Raw genomic sequence first — 21,227 nt, 5'->3', positions numbered from 1 at the left:
CTTGTTTAGGTTAGGCCAATATTTAATGATACCATGAAAATCAGTATAGCATACAGCAAAAGTTACAGTGAATTCACTATGTAGTACTTTTCCCACATCACGTTAGAGTACGAAGTCCTGTTTGATTAATAAAGCAGTCATATGAGAAGAATTATGGCAAGTTTTTAATACACAAATCCACAAAACTCATGAAAAAAATCTAAATGTTTCAAGGATATTTAATTTTGGCTGAATGAGCCGCTAAGTTGTCGAATGTTTACCAGAGGTGTCCGACTACCAGAGGCTACCATGGGAACGGCTGGCGTTAGCGCAATAGCTTCAGTAAAAGTTGTGAAGAAGTGTTACGGTTTCTGAGAAGACTTTTTTAGCAATGGATACTTTGGGAATGGTTTAACCGCCGCAACAGGTTCCCCAGAGAACTCTCCACGGTAAGCAATGGACCCCCTGGCGCTTGACGTGCAGATACCTGAGGAGAAAGAAGAAAGAACGGTGGCCACACTGTGGGAGCATGAGGCGCTGTCTCAGGTTGGTTAAAATGGGTGAAGTGAGTTATCTGCCAGTCAATGCTGTCTTCTTTCTCACACGCTCCGTGAGCTAAATAGTGAGCAGTTGTCTTCTTTATTACATTCTTCATATACTTACGGTTTGATATGAGTCATTTACATCTTTAAGTTTACTGTAGTAGAATGACACGCTGTGTCACTGTAACTAAACTGGACAGTTACAAAATGTGTTTGTGTTTGCCTGTGCTCCATGTACCCTTTGGATAGTAGGAATACCTGCTCTGAATAGCAGTGTGCTCTTGTTAAAGGGGAGCCTCGCTGTTTCTTCAAAATTCTTAGCGCCAGCTACATAATTCAGAAACCAAATGTGTCAACAAATCTCTGTTTCAAAAGAGTAGCTGTCTCAAACAGGCAAATTCATACAGACACAGAATCTTATATCATAAACCTAAGGAAACAATCTTCAGCATTTGAGGCGGGGCTTTGAGCTGCAGGTTAGTGGCTGGAGAGTAACTATTTGCATATTCAAATTTCCATGCAAGACAAATATATAGCTAAGTTACATCTATGTCACCTTTAAGGCATTGAGGCTCTTTATTTTTAGAAATAACTTATAAATATGTGAATTTGGTGAACAGAGATTATTTTTTAGGGGTTAATCGATCATTATAAACATGTTGGATGTTTGGTTATCAACACCATTTTGGACAATTCAGATTCACACATTTCTCTAGGAAGCATTTCAAATCTCTTTTTATGCCTGATTACATCTCAGCCATTTATTATGCAGAAAGTTTGAAAATGGTGGCCTAAACACTAAGGCCAACTGCTGCCTGATTAAAAGGAAAAAAAGCAACAAAAAAAAAATGTATGAAGATGTTGATTAAACTGCCCTCATTTTGAGTTCTGTATTTATAATCTGGAATGTTCTAATGATTATGACAATGTGCTGTCTTTCAAAGATTCCTGTAAAGGTGTTAAGAGGACATACTGACTGTGTTACCAGCTGCAAATCCTGCTTCAATGACACACGACTTCTCACAGGCTCCCATGATAAAACTGTAATATTTTGGGTAAGAGCAAGGAAAGATTTTGGTATTTGAAATTTCACACTGTACATTCATTCATTGTCTGTAACCGCTTATCCAGTTCAGGGTTGTGGTTGGTCCGGACCCTGCTCAGAATCACTGGGCACAAGGCAGGAACACACCCTAGAGGGGTGCCAATCCTTAACAGGGACTCACACACTCACTCACTTACACACCTACGGACACTTTTGAGTCACCAAAACACCTACCAATGTGTGTTCTGGACCATGGGAGGAAACCCACGTGGACACGGGGAGAACACACCAACCTCCTCACAGACAGTCACCCAGAGTGGGACTTGAACCCACAATCTCCAGGACCCTGGAGCTGTGTGACTGCAACACTACCTGCTGCGCCATCGTGCTGCCCCACGCTGTACATATAATAACTATATGACCAAATGTTTGCGTACATTCATCTAATGATTATTCTTAAATGAAAGTTATTAACTTGGGGAAGTTGTTTGCCCTTTGCTTCAGTAACAGCTTCTATCCTTCTGGGAACTTTGCTCTCCACTAACTGCACTTGGTATTCAACATGGTGACCTCAGACTCATGATGACCTCATCCGAAGTGTCTTATACTATTGGCCAATATTCTCTATGAAAATGACACATCATGACTAAGCCAGCAGTGGATGTAACTTTGAGTAACTGATTTCATGTATGAGAATGAGTGTCTAGAAATATTTAGCATATAGTGTACTTCAGGTTTTCTTGAACATTTTAAGGTGCTATTCCTTATTCTCTCCGTTCACTCATTCTGGCTCTTTTTGTAGGACGTGGAGACTGGAGCTCAGTTGAAAGTGCTTAAAGGAGGACATTCAGCAGCCATTACTGGATGCTGCTTAATCCCAGAAAAGAACATGTAGGAATGGAAAAATCTTCCTTTACTATTCACTACATGACATTTGCTGTTTAAAGAACAAACTAGAGATTGGTCACAGAATGAAGAAAATGTTTATTAAACAATAAACATATCTGACACACTTTGTAGTGCACCATGCCTTCATTAAAGCAATTCCAAGCACAGATTTAAAATTTATAGCAAGAAACAGGGTATAGCAAAACCATTATTCAGCCCTCTATCTGCTGCATCTGTATGGCACAGTTGATTGCTACAGACAATAATTAAACTTGTATTTACTTAAAGGTGTAGACAAAAATCATTGTCTCAGAACATCCTTATTTTGAAAACCAGTGAACTGTTACTTCCACACCTATACACTGGCTGTGTTTTGCAAATGAGAGGGTTTCTGTTCCTTTATTAAATACAAGATAATGCTTTGAAACTGGCGTCTGTGGTAATTCACCATGACCTGTAGAAATGGAAGATATGAAGTATTGAGTAAAATGATTTTATTTCAGAGCCAAACCGACATTGTGTACATAAGAAAACATACAGAGAAAATTACATAGAATACTTTTTGCTTTTTCTTTATTTAATGTGTCCACACTGCTTTAATAAATACCTTTTGCTTATTGCTGTAGAGTTAGTTTGTTTTACATAGAAAAACTACATGGAATAGTTATCTGACAAGTCAGAAACACTGGACTGTACCTGTAACGTCACAGAAATAAAGGGATATTACAAACCTCCATAGGAGATAGTAAGCCTTCTCAAAGATTTTGATGGAAATTTATGTCAAAATTTCATGTTAATAAGAAAACACATTTAATTCAATTTAAGTGTGTATCATGAAAATTATAATAAATAAATAAAATAAAATTAAAACAATATTTTTGATGTTTGCATGTGAAAATATTGATACAGTATGTTTCAAGAAGAAGAAGAATACTTAAGACAACGAGTGGTGCCACATGGCCAGTAACTCAACTTGATAACAGGCTTGCCAAGCCAAAGGCATTTAATATCCATTTACCTCTTAAATAAAATGTCATGTCATTGAAAGCTGGCACCACTAACTAATACACACTCTCACACACACCACAGTCTCCAATTACACTCTCCCTGTCAGGGTCTTTTATTGCACTGCCCTTTGTTTGCACACCCTGCTGCCACAGACGCTGTTGCCAGGCAACACTGGAAGCAAGGGACTCTCAATGGGATGCCTCTGTGCTGCTATGATCAGTTTCTTTGCAACAGCATCCACTAATTAATATATCACTCTGTGTTCTTTTCATTATTGAACTAAATATTGATGAAAATATTGGTCATGTAATATAGATAAATAAATGTGGCTACTACATTCTACAAGCACCATGAGCATAGGTATTGCGCAGCAAATTTGCCAGCATTAAATAAACACTATTAGTGTTAAATTAACATTGTGAGTGTATCGGTTTAACACACATTAACACTAATGGTTTTGATTTAACTCTGGTTTGATTGAACTCTAACCTCATCAGTTAGCAATAACATTATATTTATGATATACAGTTGATATTCTAAGTACTGAAAGGTCTTTTTGTTTTCTGTTCTTCCAGGGTAATTACATCCTCCTGGGACAAATCTGTGAATGCCTGGGACCTAGAGACTGGCAAAATACTGGTAAATTATTCACACCACCATTAGATTTTTTCTTTTGTTATTTCTTTTTATCATCACTGGTCTCAGTCTAATATGAGTAGGAACATGATGAAAAAAAATATTTATCATCTACTAATGCAGACTGTGTGTATGTTTTTCAGTGGACAGTAGCACAGGGTGGTTTGTTGATGTCATGCAGTGTGTCGGGGGATGGGAAATATGTGGCTTCAACATCAGACATGGAGAATGCGCTCTATATTAACTGTGTTGACACAGGACAGAAACTGCATTGCATGCAAGGTAGAGTGATGTTTATTGTAGTTAAGTCTAGGCAATGTGTTTTGAATCACATTGTCATAAATATTTGTTATTATATTCATATTTGTCTTTATATTCATTCACACTCATTAATTCGCGGTCTGTAACTGCTTATCCAGTTCAGGGTCATGGCGGGTCTGGAGCCTACCCGGAAATCACTGGTGCATAACATTCGTTTAGTTTCACCTTGATTGTTTTTCCTGCTAGCTACCATAGACGCATATATTAAAAAGTAGTAGGTCTGTGTGGGGCATGATTACGGGTGAATAATAACCCCTGACATGAGACTTATGAGTAGAATGGAAGTGTGGCCACACTAAGAACTGTAAATTATAAATGCATGCAGTGATACCTTGATGTAACTCAATTTGCTCATATATCAAATTAAATTTCCCCATTAAAATGAATTGAAATGCTATAAATGTGTTCCAGCCCCACCAAAACCACACCAATGTTTTTTGTTGTTGTTTTTAACTGATTAAACTGAGGGCACATTTCTCAGAAAATTCATAAGTTGATTCACTCGTAAATCAAGGTTTCACTGTATTTTGTTGTTGAGACTTCAAGTTTTTTTTCCTGATTTTCATAAAGTTTCTACATAATAGAGGTTTTAGCTGGAATGTAAATACGTGGCGTGGTTCTGCGAAAAAATTCTTTGGTCATATTGCAACCTTACTTTAATAAACAATGAAATTCCTCTTCTATATTTAGGGCTTGTTGACAATCCACGTTAATATAATTTAGATTAATTGGTACCACTTTGACCTGGAGGTGTGGGTTCAAGTCCTGCTCCGGGTGACTGTCTGGACTGACAGGAGTTTGGTGAGTTCTCCCCCTGTCCATGTGGGTTTCCCCCAGGTGCTCAGGTTTCCTCCCTCAGTCCAAAAACACACATTGGTAGGTGGATTGGTGACTCAAAATTGTCCATAGGTGTGAATGTGTGAGTGTGTGTCGCCCTGTGAAGGACTGGCTCCCCCTCCAGGGTGTGTTCCCGCCTAGCGCCCAGTGATTCCAGGTAGGCTCTGGACCCACCGCAACCCTGAACTAGATAAACGGTTACAGACAATGAATGAATAAATGAACGAATGAATGAATGGTACCACTTTAGAATAAGAATACACTTAAAGGTTTATAAATGATTTATAACTGATAGTAATATATCAATTATAACACACAGATAGAAAGGGCAACATTTACAAGTTTAATGCCAAATAGTAAACCCACATCCATCTACACTTAAACCTCAGATCTGGCCAGATTCTGACATTATCTTGTCTTCTCCATCAGTCAGCATAGAGCCTGTTGGCTTCATCACATGTTTATTAATAGGTTTAACCATTTAATGAGTTGACCACCAATAGAGTGGCTTTTTATACATTAATGATAATGTGGTGTACCTTAACATGTGTAATGACTAAATCTACACTCCCAGGTCTTAGCTTATATTTTATATTGACATTTTCAATAAGTTCTCTGACAATTCAGTATTAGACAAAAGTCACTGTCGCACTTCCTATCTCTGTTACAAATGATTATTAAAGACTTTTAAAGTGTTTACAAGCTAATTAATAACCATTTAATATACGTCCTTTTAAACAATTAAAACATTTTAAATGTAGTCCCATTTTAAAGTGGTACAGATTGATTAAATATTTTTAAGTTACTTATTTTAATATTTATTTTTTGTCTCTGAGAGTATGTTCAAAGAGATGCTTAGCCTACTGTCTTATATGGCAACATATTTTGTATTCATCTCACAGGCCATCATACGTCTACAGTAATGAGCTGTCAGTTTGATGCCCAGAGTCAGCACTTGGCCAGCGTATCAGCAGACAGATCCATTAAATTATGGGACCTCTCTTCTCACAAAACCACTCTGACCATTAACAGGTACAGACATTACTCTATGTGAGTTATGTTTAGATGGCTCAGCTTCTCCCACTTATGTTTCAGTGATGATCTACTGTTGCTCATCATACAATTAGTGTACATCTGAAAAAGAGAGACTGCTGTATACATGTGCTTGGTATGCAATATTTGTTATAATTGTTGTAGACAGATAATACCTCAAATAAGATTAGCCTTTTTACTTATCACTGATTTAAATTTAAATCCTTTAGCAAATGCTCTTATCCAGGGTGACTTACAAACCTGCTCTTTCATCTTGTTCAGTAGAAATAGGATTAGGGTCTCTGTACCATTGAACTATGATGCCTCTAGATACAGGGGTTTAAACTGAGCCCTAAAGGGAGAAACTAATATTAAACCGTGAAGCCACAATCAGTGATGCCTTGGAGAAATGTTTAATAGAATATATAAAGAAATATCAAGAAATGTCAGTGCCCGGGAAAGAAAAACAATTCAATTAAGGAAATTCAAGATGTTTTGATAAGTGCAGAATGAATGGTCATTTGTATAATGCACTAAGAGATGAGTCTGCATTTGAAGACAGTGCGGGACTTTTTGGACAGCCAGTTCCACCATCTGCCAGTCAGGACAGAGAACGGTTTTAATAATTTTTTTTTTTTTGAAAATACATTATCAAAAAATCTAAAACTGAATATATTGTACTTATCTGAGTTTTACTCTTTATGACAATCTTACCACTTCTTTTAAAATAATTTCAATTAATTCTGTGTGTTTTGTTCTTAAAGGAGATTTTTTTTATGTTTCAACATGATGGGTGCCTGCAGTTTCCACTTTAGTCACACTTCAGTCAGAGCATAATTATCACATTTTACAAACATTGATTAAACCGTGAAAGGGTGATCACTGGCTGAAATGGCAGACATTTCTGCAAATGGAAGAGCACCACTCAATAAATATTTTCCATACAAGCTACCTAGACCAACTATCTCATCAATGTTTAAATTATAGGGAGCCATGAAGTGCTTAGAAATCCCAAAGGAGAAATTAGCAATAATCTCTGATCTAAAATAGATAATAAAATAAAACATTATATTATTTATAGTAATACATTTTATGTTGGCTGATATCCAGCAAGGCACAAAATAGGTTCTGATTCTTACACAAAAATGTTTAGATGACTAGTTACACTTCTGTTCTAGTAATTATTATTTTAAAATAATAGTCATGTTTGTACAATTACTCTCTAAGCTTCAACTAAAAAGCAAACATTGGAAACTAAATATATCCTGTTTGGTCAGATACGATCAGGATTAGTTTAAAATTAATGGGGCCTCTACTTTTAGCATAGTACAATATGTGAATGTTTTTTTCACTGAAAAGGTAACATATCAGCATGGTAATGGTTAATTTTAAGTTTGTGCATAAGGCGATCAGTCACTTAAGCATTTACCATTTTTTCCCCTCTCAAGTGCCCACACAAACGTCATTTCAAGCTGTTGTTTCACTCACAATGGTCATTACTTGTGCACGGCATCATGGGACCGGACACTGCAGCTGTGGGATGTTAAGACAGGGTCGTTCCGCACCAAGGGAGGAGTCCAACTCAACAAAGGCCATGATGGTAGCATCAGCTCCTGCTCCTTCTCCAATGATGGTACTGCTTAGTATTACCTTAAAGCCCATCTACTGTTAACCAAAGTATAATGTGAGTGGGCAGATAACACCCACAATATTTGAAAGACATTCATGTGATTAGCCACTGATGTGGAATGTTTAAAATACATTTCTGACAGGCCAAGCCAAAACCTGGGCAAAATTGATAAATGGAATTATTCATCAGGCTTAAAGGGGCATTCCGGCCTAAAACTAGAGTGTAATATCTCATTCGTAATGTTATGCCATATACTAAAGCACATAATTATATTGCTCAGAATTATTGCTTTAACAGAATTCATGATTACAGCATCTCATTATGCGCAACTGGCATGCCTCAGCTAGTCTAATCTCTTTAAGCTATTTAATACAACCAAGCTAGAGTTACTGTAAATGTTGTGCTGATTAGTGAACAGAATCATACCAAATACAATAATTCTATTTTTTTAAATAATATTTTTCCAATATTTTTGTTAAGTACGAGTTGGAAAAAGAAGCTAAATTGAGATAGCTGTGTGGTTATTTTGCTAAATTTAACTTTTACCCTTTTGCCATCTTTTCTGTCATGTGAGTAATCATTATTCATTCATTATCTGTAACCACTTATCCAATTCAGGGTCGCAGTGGGTCCAGAGCCTACCTGGAATCATTGGGCACAAGGCGGGAATACACCCTGGAGGGGGCGCCAGTCCTTCACAGGGCAACACAGACACACACACATTCAGTCACGAGTCGCCAATCCACCTACCAATGTGTGTTTTTGGACTGTGGGAGGAAACCGGAGCACCCGGAGGAAACCCTCGCGGCCACAGGGAGAACACACCAACTCCTCACAGACAGTCACCCGGGGCAGGAATTGAACCCACAACCTCCAGGCCCCTGGAGCTGTGTGACTGCGACACTACCTGCACCATGCCGCCCGGAGTAATCATTATTCCCCATTAAAATAATGATTGGCAAAGATTCAGTACAATTATACTATAGCAAGAAGAAATTTGGCTTCCCAGGTAAAAGGTTTACAGTCAGAAGAAAGAAGAAGAAAAAAAGACAAAAACAAAAACTTGACAAATCAGTTGGAGTTTTTCAAAAGTCACATATCCATAATATTCAGCTGATTTTATCTACAGCTTCACTTCTGGTGTCGGGTGCATATGACAGGACTATAACACTGTGGGACATGAAGGGATTATGTAAAACTCTGGTGCTGAAGGTAAACAAATTTCACGTTTGCTTGCCATCAGTAAAATAACCTTTTTATCATACTGCTGTAATATTGCTCACCGTGTTACACTGTATTTGTGACATTTTTCAAACTCAGGGTCATTTGGATTGGGTGATAGATGTTGACATCACTGCTGATAAGAACTGGGTGATTTCTTCCTCAAAGGTAAAGCAATGATAATCGGCTTATGATTAAAAGGCTTATTGTTCATAAGTTAATTACTGGCCTGATAATTAATCTTCATGTTGTGGAGGCTATGGCTGATTTGTTTTTATCTAAACATGGCTGGTTACTGAAGAACTCCCAATGACAGAGTGGTAGTGGTCAATAAATGCAGCTATTCTGGGCTGGTGGATGTGATCATTTATCTTTTACTTTTACTTTTTTATAAACAATAGACCTGATAAATATGTGTCCTAAAAACAAGTTTTTAAAATGCATTGTTGACAGAAATAAATACTTTGTTTACATCTCAATGACATATGTTTTCTCCTTTAAATCTACTTTAAATTTGTAGTTTGGGTAAGATAAGCTTGTCCTGTATCACAGAGGAACTGAATAATCACATTGTCATATTCAGTTTGAGTTGACTAGGAGTGTGTGTGTGCGTGTGTGCGTGTGTGCGTGTGTGCGCGTGTGTGCGTGTGCGTGTGTGTGTGTGTGTGTGTGTCTGTGTGTGTCTGTGTGTGTGTGTGCATGCTTTAGGACTCTACCGTGCGTTTGTGGAACATTGAGCAGTCAGAACACATACCTACGGTCATTGAGACCAGAAGAGTTCAGGGAATGGGCTTTCAAATTCTAAAGGTACTACAAACTACATTTAAATTATTATTATTATTCATTTTGTATCTTTACACATACTGAGCATTTATTTGTTCTTGCACAGAACCTCCCATTACAAATTAACTGATAATAGAAAAAATGAAATAGAAATTTCTCAGTTTTACAGTGACACACACCTGAATATTACCATGCACACACACAATCAACCATTACCATTTCAGTCTTTACATTTTATCTATGCATACGTGCACTCATGAACATAAACGAACTATTTAAAAATTTCTCAGTGCAGCAGCTGTATAAGAGGTAGAATATCTAGATAAAATTAATTAAATATTAATTTGAATTACTTTTGAACTCTGGTGCATTCATAGATAATTTGCATTTATATAAAATCAAATGTATTTTTCTTTTTTTAATGTTCTTTTTACAAACAGTCTGCCACTTTATTTTGTGTTGATCTGTTTTAGATTTTGGTGGATGTTGCCACCTTATGAATTTATTAAAAGGAGGTGTGTGCACTTTTAATATTTGGTCTGATTCACTAAAGTGTGGTCAGATGTGCAGTTTTAAAATGAAGGAAAGCAGTGTTGTACTAACATTTTCCAGTAGCTTTTCTGTGTGATTTTCAGGTGGCACAAATATAACCGTGGTTTACTTTCCTGTTTAATGCAATCACTGAATCAAGCACTATTTAATGAGTATTTTAAGGCGTATACAAACATTGTTTTCTTTTTATTATGCACTTTTATTTCAATATATTTGTAAACACTTAATTTTACTTGTGTGAGGAGCACACATTATCTGGTTGACATGTTTCATTTTAGTGTGAAGAATGTGGGAAGTCCTTTTCAGTCTCTCGTATGGAGAACACAGACCTGATCACCAAGTGTGTATTCTGTCGCCTGGAGACCGAGTCCAGATTACTGCCCGCTCCTCCCTGTCTCTGACTGAGCTGATAAACACTGTCCCCTACTGGAATCCGTGTCAAATGTGCTCACAGCGACACAAAGAGGCCTATAGAACGGCAGATAATAGTATGGGTCTGTATATTAGCTTTTATTTGTATGTTATATGTTAAATAAATGTATAGAATAGCACGAAGTATTTCAACCTATTTGAGCTGTAATTCGGGGGTGGCGCTCATCGGCGCCGTGGCTTAGTTGGTTAAAGCGCCTGTCTAGTAAACAGGAGATCCTGGGTTCGAATCCCAGCGGTGCCTTTTGTGAACGAAGTGTTTTAAACATGAGTCCAACTGTTGTTGTGTCGAGTGGCCATTCTGTTTTTGGAGAATGTTTCCAACATGGATAAGCTGCGAAGATACACCACAGCTACAAATACATATGAAGGCAGATCTATGTAGTGTGAAAAAGCACTAATGCTGGGGACCACTTTGTTTCTTTGGGGCTGAGAATAGACCTTAAAAAAGAGTCGATTCTTCGAGTCCAGGTATTTGTGAATCTAGACATGGAAAAAAAAATCTAGACGTGTAGAAAACAGAAAACATGAAATGTACGATTTTCTGTTTTGCAAGAATAAATGGCAAATAATCACCTTGATTCTTACTGTGTATTTTTGATGGATGTTGTTAACAAGAATAATTTATTGTTTGATCTTCTGAGAATTAATAAAACGTGACTACTACCAAGATATCATTGAAGAGTTTACTTACTGTACTAATATTACTATATAATATTTTTTTACTGTTCAGATATATCAGAATACATCAGTCTTTGAGTTAGTGTATTGCTGTTAATGGTAGACGTGTTACTGGGTTATTCAATAAACCGGTGGAATTTATATATATTTAGTTGAAAAATAAATAAAAAATGCGGAGTCCATGAATGACTCGGAGTCGACTCGGACGTTTCTAGAACCGAATCAGTCCATGTGTCTGAGCCGGTTGGAGCTGCAGTACGCCCCTCGGCCGGATAGAGGGCGGGCTTTCACCGCTACATTCACTTGCAGCTGAAAAGGATTCTTCAAAAGGATGAAAACAAGCCGTGTCTACGTCTAAAAGCGAAGCCTGTGAAAATAAAGAAGAGACGGACACGACCGAGTCTTTATTCCTGACTAGAGTCTTTTCCGGAGTTGACCTGGAGAGAGACACCAGGTGAATGAAGGAGTGGCGCTCACCACAGCTCTGAAATCTCGGGCGCTTTTCACCCTTGTTTTCTGACATCTTTAAGTGCACCAGTCGCTGCTATACTTTATCGGGCTGGAGCGTCTGAAGTGAATCCTTCGTGCATTTGGCTGTGTTTGTTTTGGGGTTTTTTCCGTTCAGTGTTGCAGTTCTTGAACATTGTAAGCGCTGTTATTTTAATGAAGAGCTTGTATCACTGGATCTTCAGGAAACCCGAGGGCTAATTGCTTATTATCTCCATCAGCTACAGACACAGCAGCACTACAGAGACCAAGGTGATCAGGTCCCCATTGTAAAAATGAGACGTGCTGAAGTTTTGGACAAGCAGAAGATGGAATAAAGAGTTAAATGAGGAGATAAAATGTTAAAATGCCCCCCTCTGGTGCAGTTCCATGGTGTGCCCTCGTCCTGAAAACCCCGAACAGGATCTTTCTGTCCTTTTCTAGTCGTATATACACAGGAGATCGCCGCGAAGGCAGTTCTCCAGAGAGGATCGACACACAGTCTTTGGAGCAATGATCTGGAAAGTGGAGACAGTGGAGAAGGAATCACCTGAGCTCTCTGGATGATGGCAAAGGTCGTGGCGGCAAAGCTTTTCTTCTTTAGCTGCGTTTGTCTGCGGTGGGCTTTGGTTTGCTTGGGTAAGTAGATCACTATCAATCAAACCTAGAGCTTCTCAGAGGGATGAACATCTCGCAGCAAAGTTCTCACAGCAGACCCACTGCGAGTAAGGGTTTACTGAGAATAAACATCCCAGTCAGTGAGCCAACGAGGCAGACCTCTGTATCTGTCAACAAAAGAAGGTGAGGAGGAGGCAGGTGATGAAGCTGGGCTCTGGAGATGCCATGGCTCTGGAGATTGGCTACTGTCTTTTGTCTTTTGTTTACAGCTGACTGGCTGGGAATCCTATTTAAATCTGTGTGTTTCCTTACATTGCTTCATGGTTTTATATGGATAACTCAATTTCCCTGATATCAGACGGAACTAGCCCAGGGTTTTGTGGTTTGGTGGATCTCACAGGGATTAAAAATTACACCAAAAATAACCAGTTGTGTCAGTCCCACCCTGAGGAGTGGCACCTATTGGAGCCTGGGTTTCTCTTTAAAAATGTAGGCATTTAGTAATTCATAATAAAGCTAAAGTTGTTTATAATTAAACTGTTTTAGTGTCTCATAATAAAATAAAATTAAAATTGAATTACTAAATGGCTCTTTTATTCAAATGGTAGAAACAGGTTCCACAGGCACCTGATTCATGTACTAAAATGCTTCTGAGGGGTTACATATGCTGGGTTACATATTTTCAGACTTGAGCTGATTTTTTGTTAAAAATGTCTTGTAATATTACATGGAATTTTGATGTCCATTATATTTCTTTGAGACTGGAAGTGTAAGTATGTCTCTGTCATGTTTCCAGAGAAAATTACAGGCCAAACTCTGTCTCCAAATGTGTTTATGCTTTTTAAACACTTCCAAAATCTTAAAACAATGGTCAGTCAGCTATTTACTTGCTCTGAGTGGAAGGACTTCAAGCAATAAAAACATTTTTAGGATCTCGTCTTAGAGATTAACACTAAAGAGACTGAGGGAAAATGTTTTATATTTTTCTAATTGAAAGCATGCCATTCCAGTTCAGGGTCGTGGTGGGTCTGGAGCCTATCCGGGATCACTGGGCACAAGGTGGGAACACACCCTGGAGTGGGTGCCGGTCCTTTGCAGGGCAACACTCTCACAACACTTTCCCAGCCCCTAAAAGACTACACGCAGATGCTTAGTTTTGCCCTCTGGCAGTGCTTTCCACCTTTTTATAAAGGTAAATGCATAAAACAGTTTAGAAATATTAGATTCTCAGCTGTACTAACATGCATAAAATGAGTTTGAACGTGTCCTAACCCTAGCATGTAAAGTAGTTTAGCAAACACGTTTGCATTTTTGCAAAACTTCTTATCCATACTGCCAGGATAAAGGGTAATCATGTTGTTCACGAGTATAAATGTACCTTTAAATGTAAAACAATGGATTTAAATTCCTGTGGTGCTCGCTAAATCTACATTGTAATCTCTACTCTAGAAAGTGGTGTATATTGGTAAGCTTTATTTATAAGCAATTGCGAAGAACAAAAGTTCTGGAGATGAAATGTAGAATATGGTGCAGTTATGTTCCCTAACCAAAAGTACAGAATATCTGGGTACCTCCAGAGTGACAACAGTTTTTCTGAGAGTGCAGAGTTACTTAAACTTGTATTCATATTACAGAGAGAGGGTAATACAGTATTGGGAGTCTTGCCCAAGGGCTTTTTATGTTCCTGCTCAAACTGGGAATCCAACTCTCATCTGCCATGTGGAGAGCAGTTGTGTTGTCCCCTACACTATACTATACCACCGACAATTTCAAATGCTCTTGTTTAATTTTGTTATTTATAAAGTATTTTTATTATGGTTATAATTATCATACACACATTCTTGCAAGTAATTGTTGAAATTATTCTGTGGTTATCAGATATATCAAAGTAAGAATGCTGATTCAGGATCAGTTTATTAATCTAGAATGTATTGTGACACATTGGAGGAACCTGATCCCAGTTCAGGTTTTCCTTCCCTGGCCAAGCTGCCATATGAGCTGTTGAGGTCAGAAGAAACACCCAAACAAACACACTTACAGACAAAACAGTGGTACAGGGACTGTCGCAGCAAGGCTGATCCATGTTCTCTTGGGGTTAAATCACACGCCACACTCAGACACACACACTCTCACTCAGAGTTAGAGAGAAAAATCTGACTTCTGTTGTTACAGACCATCGGGCAGGATTTAATACAGACACACATCAATAAAATGCTTCTAAATGATTCTTGGTTTGGACGCTAGGACAAACATAGAACAGCTGCATTGTGTGAAGATTATTGTAACTTTAAAAAGGTACTTGAAACATGTTTATCCCAATAAAAATGTAAAAAGCCTTTTTTGGCAGCATTATTTTACAGTGTATGTGAACAAGGGAGCCAAAGAACGTAGGGGAAAGTGAGACTTGTTCTCAAGACACCTGAGAAGCTGCCTCTTCTTTTTCTAGTCTAAACAGACACACAGACACAAAAGGTCTTTTCATACACATATAAACATCCCTCCATCCTTACCTGAAGAGGGTAGAAACTGTGTTGAGACTTGCAGATTCAAACACATAGGCAAGCGGACAAAAGCAGGGGGGCAGGATGTTTTCATTTCAACAGGCTGGCATTTGTAAATGTGAAAAAATCCATAGCAATTATTATTAAAGCATTTAGCATTTATTTGTGTGTGTGTGTGTATATATATATATATATATATATATATATATCCCTTAACTATTCTATTTCTATTTATTCTATTCTATTCTATCTATTCTATTCTAATTATTTAAAACATAACACTGTATACGTTGATATTCAAAAGTTGGGATCCCCTGGCTGAAAGACCTGTTTAACTTGTCCTCCACAGGGAGCCAGTGCAAACACCTCTTTTCCTACAGTTTTAATGAGCAGTTCCTATTTATATGCGGAGTTAACCATATTGAGGAAAAAACCTTTGACAACTCTGTTTGACTGTCTGTGTGTTCTCCCCGTGTCGGAGTGTGTTTATTCCGGGTGTTCCGCTGTCCTCCCATGGTCCAGAAACACACATTGGTAGGTGGGTTGGCTATTCAAGTGTCCATAGGTCTGGTGTCTGCAGCTATTTAAGTAGACAGAATTCTACAGGCCTTCTGTCCTGATGACGCAGATTATTGAGACGCTCTAGTTAGAGAGCGATTGTGTCATGACTTGTTCCCACCCACCACACTTTTTAAAATTTTTTTTGCTTTGGGAGAAGAGTTGTTCTGGCATTGCATCATGGGATTGCTCTGTAAAGCACTTTGAATTGCCATTTTGTATGAAAGGTGCTCTATAAATAGACCTGCCTCACCATGGGATTGCCTTCTTGGCTGAGGAAGGGTTTGATGCTGCCTTAAAATTCGGCCCGATTACGATATCTTAGCCGGCAGCATCTAATGGAATCTAAGAATCTAAGAATTGGGACAGCCTACGTACACTATGACGTAAAATTCTCACTAGTTACACAGCTCACTAGGTTTGAATGTGTGAGTGAATCTGTGAGTGTGTGTTGCCCTGCTGAGGACTGGTGCCCCTCCAGGTGTGTTCCCTTATTGTGCCCATGGATTCTGGGTAGGTTAAGGACCCTGAACTGGATAAGCGGTTACAGAAAATGAATGAATGAATTAGATTTTATTGCTTTACAATTCTGCAAATATAACTGTGCATTGTAAACTGTTCCCTGTAGAGAATGAACTTATTTTCACATGGGATCATTTATTTTGTCCAAGGGCATTTACATTTTCTTCTTTCTATGAAGACTCTCTATGAAGTAAATATAAAACAACAAATGTTATTAGTCTGTCATGCTAAAATGCTTCTTGCTGTTTACCAGTGTTTATCAGAACGTTTCCACTCACATGTCTATTAGCTGAGATGCTAATACTTGTAAAATGCATCTATACATAGTCATTGTTTTAGTCAAATGCTAAGACAAAGAATATTGTGTAAAGGACTTTAACTTGGGTGCTTCATATGAAAAGATTTTCTTATTTATTCACCCTTTCATACACAGTGATGTAATGATACCTTTATATTTGTTGCAATTGACACATTTAGGTACAAAAAAACACTGTTATAAATGTATAAATGTAAAACATATAGCTATTGATCATTTGTCAATTAGCTGATAATTTGAGTTTGTAGGCCAAACAATAAAATGAAAATAACTAGATTATATTAAGCCTTGTGCAAACCTTTCCACTATGGCTCATCACTTAGCTATAATTAAATTAATTACAAATAAAATGACCTCAGAAGTGTATGATTAATAAATAACTGAGGCAAAAAAAACCTGCCAGTCCTTTAAATAAGTTGTAGTGATAAATTCATGTGATTATTCAGTGTTAATACAGAAGGGTCGTTTTTCCACCAAGTGGCAAGTGTGCGTTATGTGTAAGGGTAGATGTGTTTTGCCTGGAGACACAATATTCGCCCCTGGAGAGAGCAGAGCAATAAATCTATAGGATGTTTTAGCTTTAACTAAATGCCTGCCCCTCCTGGCACACATGGGGCCTGACTCTGCTAACTCAGCGCTGTGCTGCACTTTTTGTGTGAAAAGAAAGGGAAATTAAGACACAGACACAGCTTTAACCCCAATTACACTCAGCAGCCTTCTCATTATTGGGCTAGTAAACAGTACAGTCCTTCATGGTCAGTTTTACTGATTTCTATATAATACACATTAGAATAAAACCTCATATCTATATCTACTAACCTTTACACTGTGAAATTTCATGTTACAGTACTTTTGCTTTCTCTGAAAAGCTGTCAGTTTGGACTGTGACTTAATCCATTTCTGATAAAACACACATTCACACGTGATGTTAAGTTGTTAGTGCAGTGCTTTAGTTAAGCGGCCTTCCGTGCTAGTCCTAAGTAAACTGCTTTAATTGGGAATTAACTCACTTTAAAGATTTTTATTAGTTAGGTTTCATCAAGAAAATAACATTATCACATTCATATTTATGTAATTTTTGCACCAAAGTGCAAAAAATTATTTGTCGTCTACCATGAGACGGCATCTGTGCTAGTACCAATGTTAGTGTTAAAAATAACTGATTCAAAGATAAAGAGAAATAAACAACATTATTAATACCATTTTGTGTCTAGTTTGCAATATACCCCTTTATTCATGTCATAGCCGAATAATCAATGCCACATTGTATGCTACTTTAAGATAAAAGTTAAAGTCATATGCAGTAACCTGTATTATATTCTGCACCCCATGAAAACACCCCCAACCCACTACTGTTAGGATTGGGATACTTGATGATGTATGGCATGTCCAAATTTAATACTGAAAATAAATGTGTCGTGCCTGATTTTGTGGCTTCTTCCACAGTCTTGTACTTGTGTGGTGCTTGATTGTTTATTGATACCACTCCAGTGTCTCAATTTGGTTATTGATGACGCTCAGTTGCCCATATGGCCGAGAAAACACTCACCTTGCTGGACGTGGTGGGTGACACCAGCTGGCAGATTGGCTCCAGTCAAACTGAGAATAATTAAGTGTTTATTCACAAATGGATGAGTCCATCTCTCTGTCTTCTTCTCACTTGAACACTTTCTAAACCATTCTTTCTCATACTCTCCTCTCACTCACTTACTGAAACACTCCAAATTTTCCTCTCTCTTATTCTCTTCATTGCTCACTGAAAACGCTATCTCTTCTGTCGCTCGCTTACTATGACTCTAAACATCTGTTATTCTCTCTCTCTCTCTCTCTCTCTCTCTCTCTCTCTCTCTGTCTTTTTCTTCTCCCTTGCCCCTATACACACTCTCTCTATCTTTCTCATTTCTTCACACTCTAGTATGCCAGCTAATGCAAGGCAAGGGCCAAGTCACGCCTTCCTCTGATTCACTGCCTGTACCACATCTTTTCAGATACAAGTGTTCTGTTACGCCAAACAAACACACACTTGCACAAGTGATGCTGCCCTAAAAAATAGATTGATGTTTTTCTGTTGACTCCTGTGCCATATACATGTAAATACCAGATAATGCAGCAGACTTCCGCTGCCCTGAACACAACGAATGCAATTCAGTTCATTGACCAAAAATTGTACATAGTTTTACACAGACATTTTTAGTCTAATCTTAATGTTTCTACTTCAAACAGCACAAAAGCAGGACTTCAATACCACTTGCATCAGCAGTGAAGTAATAACACAAAAGTAAATAACAATAAATATTCCCTTTAGATACATAAATTAAGTGAAGTGAACCTAAAATTAATTTATTCCAAGCAATTCTGGAGCATTTCTATTGATCCATTCATCATGAAATTTTCACACAATATTGACTATGGCAATGCTGAAATGATGCTGAAAACAAAAAATTAACAAAATGGAGATAAATGCTATTTAATTGTACAGTGACATGTTACACGAAATTAAGTTTTTACTGCTTAAGTTTTGCAACTTAAGCCGATACGTAGCTGTTTTATAAATATATTTGAGCTTGACATCCTCTTGAAAAGGCTTACTTTCTCATGAAGGCATGAAGGTTTACTCTTTCAGCTGCCTTAGGTGTTCAAATATGCTTTCTGAATGGAACATCTTATTATATGTAATAGATACTGTGTTGGTGTGTGTGTGTGTGTGTTCTGTAGAGAGAGATGAATAGTTTGATGTTCATATAAAGCTGAATAGTGGCAGACAGTCTCACAGTGTGAAGATTTTTATCTTAATTACATTCATGATCAAGGGGATTTATTAAGTTCATTAAGGTGGCTATCAGGAAAGAGACGTCTAATGATTTTCTGTGAAATACTAATCCTCTTTCATTGTCCTGTACTTGCTGCACAAACTGCTTCTAGTCTACTAGGAGGGTTTTATACCAGATGCTGGAACATTGCTGGGAGGATTTGATTGCATACCAACATGAGAATTAGTGAGGTCAGGAAATGATGTTGGGTGATTTATTTTGGAGCACAAATATCACTACAACTCTATCCAAAGGTTTTGGAATGGAGCTTCATCATGTCTAAGAATGCATTTCCTCTACTCCACAGGCCAAAGCTGAGAGCTATAAACCCTTTTAGCTGATGCTTGGCATCAGACATAGTGAGATAAAATCCATGCATGGCTGCTACAGAGCATTCCATTCTGTTGGGAATGTAGTGTGTTAATGAGAAAGTAAAAGCAGGAGTGCAGTGCTTTAGTGAGCAGGGTGAGGTGTAAGAGTTCAGTGTTTAATTCATTTGCGAAATAAAGTAGCTAAAGTCATCAATGTTCTTGTGTCTGAATGCAATCAAATCCTCACTACAATAAGCAACTAGTGTAAATCCTTCACAAAGGAATATGGGCTTGTACTTCCACAAGTGGGGACCAAAGCCCTATCAATATATTTGACTTCAAAAGACATGTTGGATTTATTGCAGCTCGACTTACACTTTTAAGTTTGTGATCTGTAGTTTATAATCAAAAACATCTGTCCCAGAATTCTCATTCTCTCTCTCTCTCTCTCTCTCTCACACACACACACACACTCACTCACACACACACACACACACACAGACACAGACACTGTCAACTGCAGCAGGGTAGTATTGGCCTCTTTCCCCTGAGAGTGTTTGGGCAGTGTTAAATACAGTAGGGTTGGACCTGGAGCAGTGTTTTATGTTTCTCTCTGATATTCGTTCCTGCCCACATTTCTCCCTCATCTCTTCCCTCAGCTAAGACATCTTACACACACTCACACACATGCTCCTTTATGGATATTGTGTCAGCGGGTTCCCATAACCTTTCCCTGAATAACTAGAGAGAGTGGATCAAATTCCAGCACTATCACACCTCTGTCCTGCGGTCAGGAATGTACACAGTGTCTCCATTTCAATGTGTGTGTGTGTGTGTGTGTGTGTGTGTGTGTGTGTGTGTGTGTGTGTGTGTGTGTGTGTGCGTGTGTGTGCGTGTGTGTGTGTGTGTGTGTGCGTGTGCGCACTCTTGTGTTTGTACTCATATGCACCTGGTATGTGAGATATTAATTTTGAGAAGAGGGTTTTTTAAAATTAATTTATTAAATGCACTGTAAAAACCCAGAGGACTCGTGTAGGTTCACTAGTTGTTTTTGATAGTAAATAAAATCATTATATTTGCATTGGGGTCTGATTATGCCAGGCTTTTTAAAGGAATATATTCTACCTCTGTTCCATAAGTTAACACAGTTGTCTGAGGTCTTATTGAAACCTCTGTGACATGCGTTGGTTCGAATAAAACCAGGTGTTTCAGTTTCATTGTCCAACCCCTGTGTATAAATGTGAGTCCTGTACTGTTATTGGAGAGACTCAGACAAGGAGGTGGGACAAACCAAATGTGTTTGCTATCTATGTGAGACTCAAGACAAAATCGCAATTACTAGTTTTAGTTCTAGTCTTAGAGAGACCACAAAAACTGTGAAGCTGTGTTGTTTTATTTCCCCAGTTTGTGGATTGGTAGGTGCTCCAGATCCGCAAAGTAATTTGCTAATGCACTCAGAAAGTGATTTTTTTTTTATCCCAAGGAACAAAACAGCCTCATTTTCACTTTTTTTAAACAGCC

At 38.0% G+C, this 21,227-nt stretch overlaps 2 protein-coding genes and 1 non-coding gene across 4 annotated transcripts in view; all 3 read left to right on the top strand.

The window, feature by feature from the left end:
* The first annotated feature begins 302 nt into the window (after positions 1–302).
* Positions 303–11,120, top strand: LOC136679603 (WD repeat-containing protein 88-like). 2 transcript variants are annotated; one of them, XM_066658230.1, is made up of 11 exons: positions 303–525; positions 1,466–1,576; positions 2,369–2,457; positions 4,038–4,101; positions 4,242–4,380; positions 6,159–6,288; positions 7,737–7,921; positions 9,048–9,130; positions 9,239–9,307; positions 9,848–9,946; positions 10,753–11,120. In XM_066658230.1, exons 1-11 carry the CDS (start codon positions 436–438, stop codon positions 10,873–10,875), a joined length of 1,182 nt encoding a protein of 393 aa, XP_066514327.1. In that variant the 5' UTR covers positions 303–435; the 3' UTR covers positions 10,876–11,120. The 2 variants fall into 2 exon arrangements, 1 of the variants encoding a protein (XP_066514327.1); XR_010796559.1 differs by lacking the exons at positions 9,848–9,946; positions 10,753–11,120 and having other exon boundaries at positions 8,537–9,130; positions 9,239–9,290.
* trnat-agu (transfer RNA threonine (anticodon AGU)) lies at positions 11,074–11,147 on the top strand. The gene has a single exon. It is a non-coding gene; the product is annotated as a tRNA-Thr (tRNA).
* Positions 11,148–11,908: 761 nt separating this feature from the next.
* The window catches only part of LOC136679197 (low-density lipoprotein receptor-related protein 3-like), a 29,598-nt gene continuing 20,279 nt past the window's right edge, over positions 11,909–21,227 (top strand). The window contains exons 1-2 of the mRNA XM_066657583.1: positions 11,909–12,229; positions 12,313–12,709. Of these exons, the coding sequence (XP_066513680.1) occupies positions 12,634–12,709 (76 nt within the window). The 5' untranslated portion in view covers positions 11,909–12,229; positions 12,313–12,633. The remainder of the gene's footprint in view (positions 12,230–12,312; positions 12,710–21,227) is intronic.

Source organism: Hoplias malabaricus, chromosome Y, assembly GCF_029633855.1.
Source record: "Hoplias malabaricus isolate fHopMal1 chromosome Y, fHopMal1.hap1, whole genome shotgun sequence".
Taxonomy (NCBI): Eukaryota; Metazoa; Chordata; class Actinopteri; order Characiformes; family Erythrinidae; genus Hoplias; species Hoplias malabaricus.
Note: the sequence above shows the minus strand (reverse complement) of the source record. Positions and strands in the feature narration are given on the sequence as shown.

Coding starts and splice junctions, on each gene's coding strand:
- LOC136679603 (XM_066658230.1), top strand. CDS start 436: ATGGACCCCCTGGCGCTTGACGTGCAGATACCTGAGGAGAAAGAAGAA. Junction 7,922..9,047: donor CTGCTCCTTCTCCAATGATG/GTACTGCTTAGT, acceptor TTTTATCTACAG/CTTCACTTCTGGTGTCGGGT. Junction 9,131..9,238: donor GTAAAACTCTGGTGCTGAAG/GTAAACAAATTT, acceptor TTTCAAACTCAG/GGTCATTTGGATTGGGTGAT.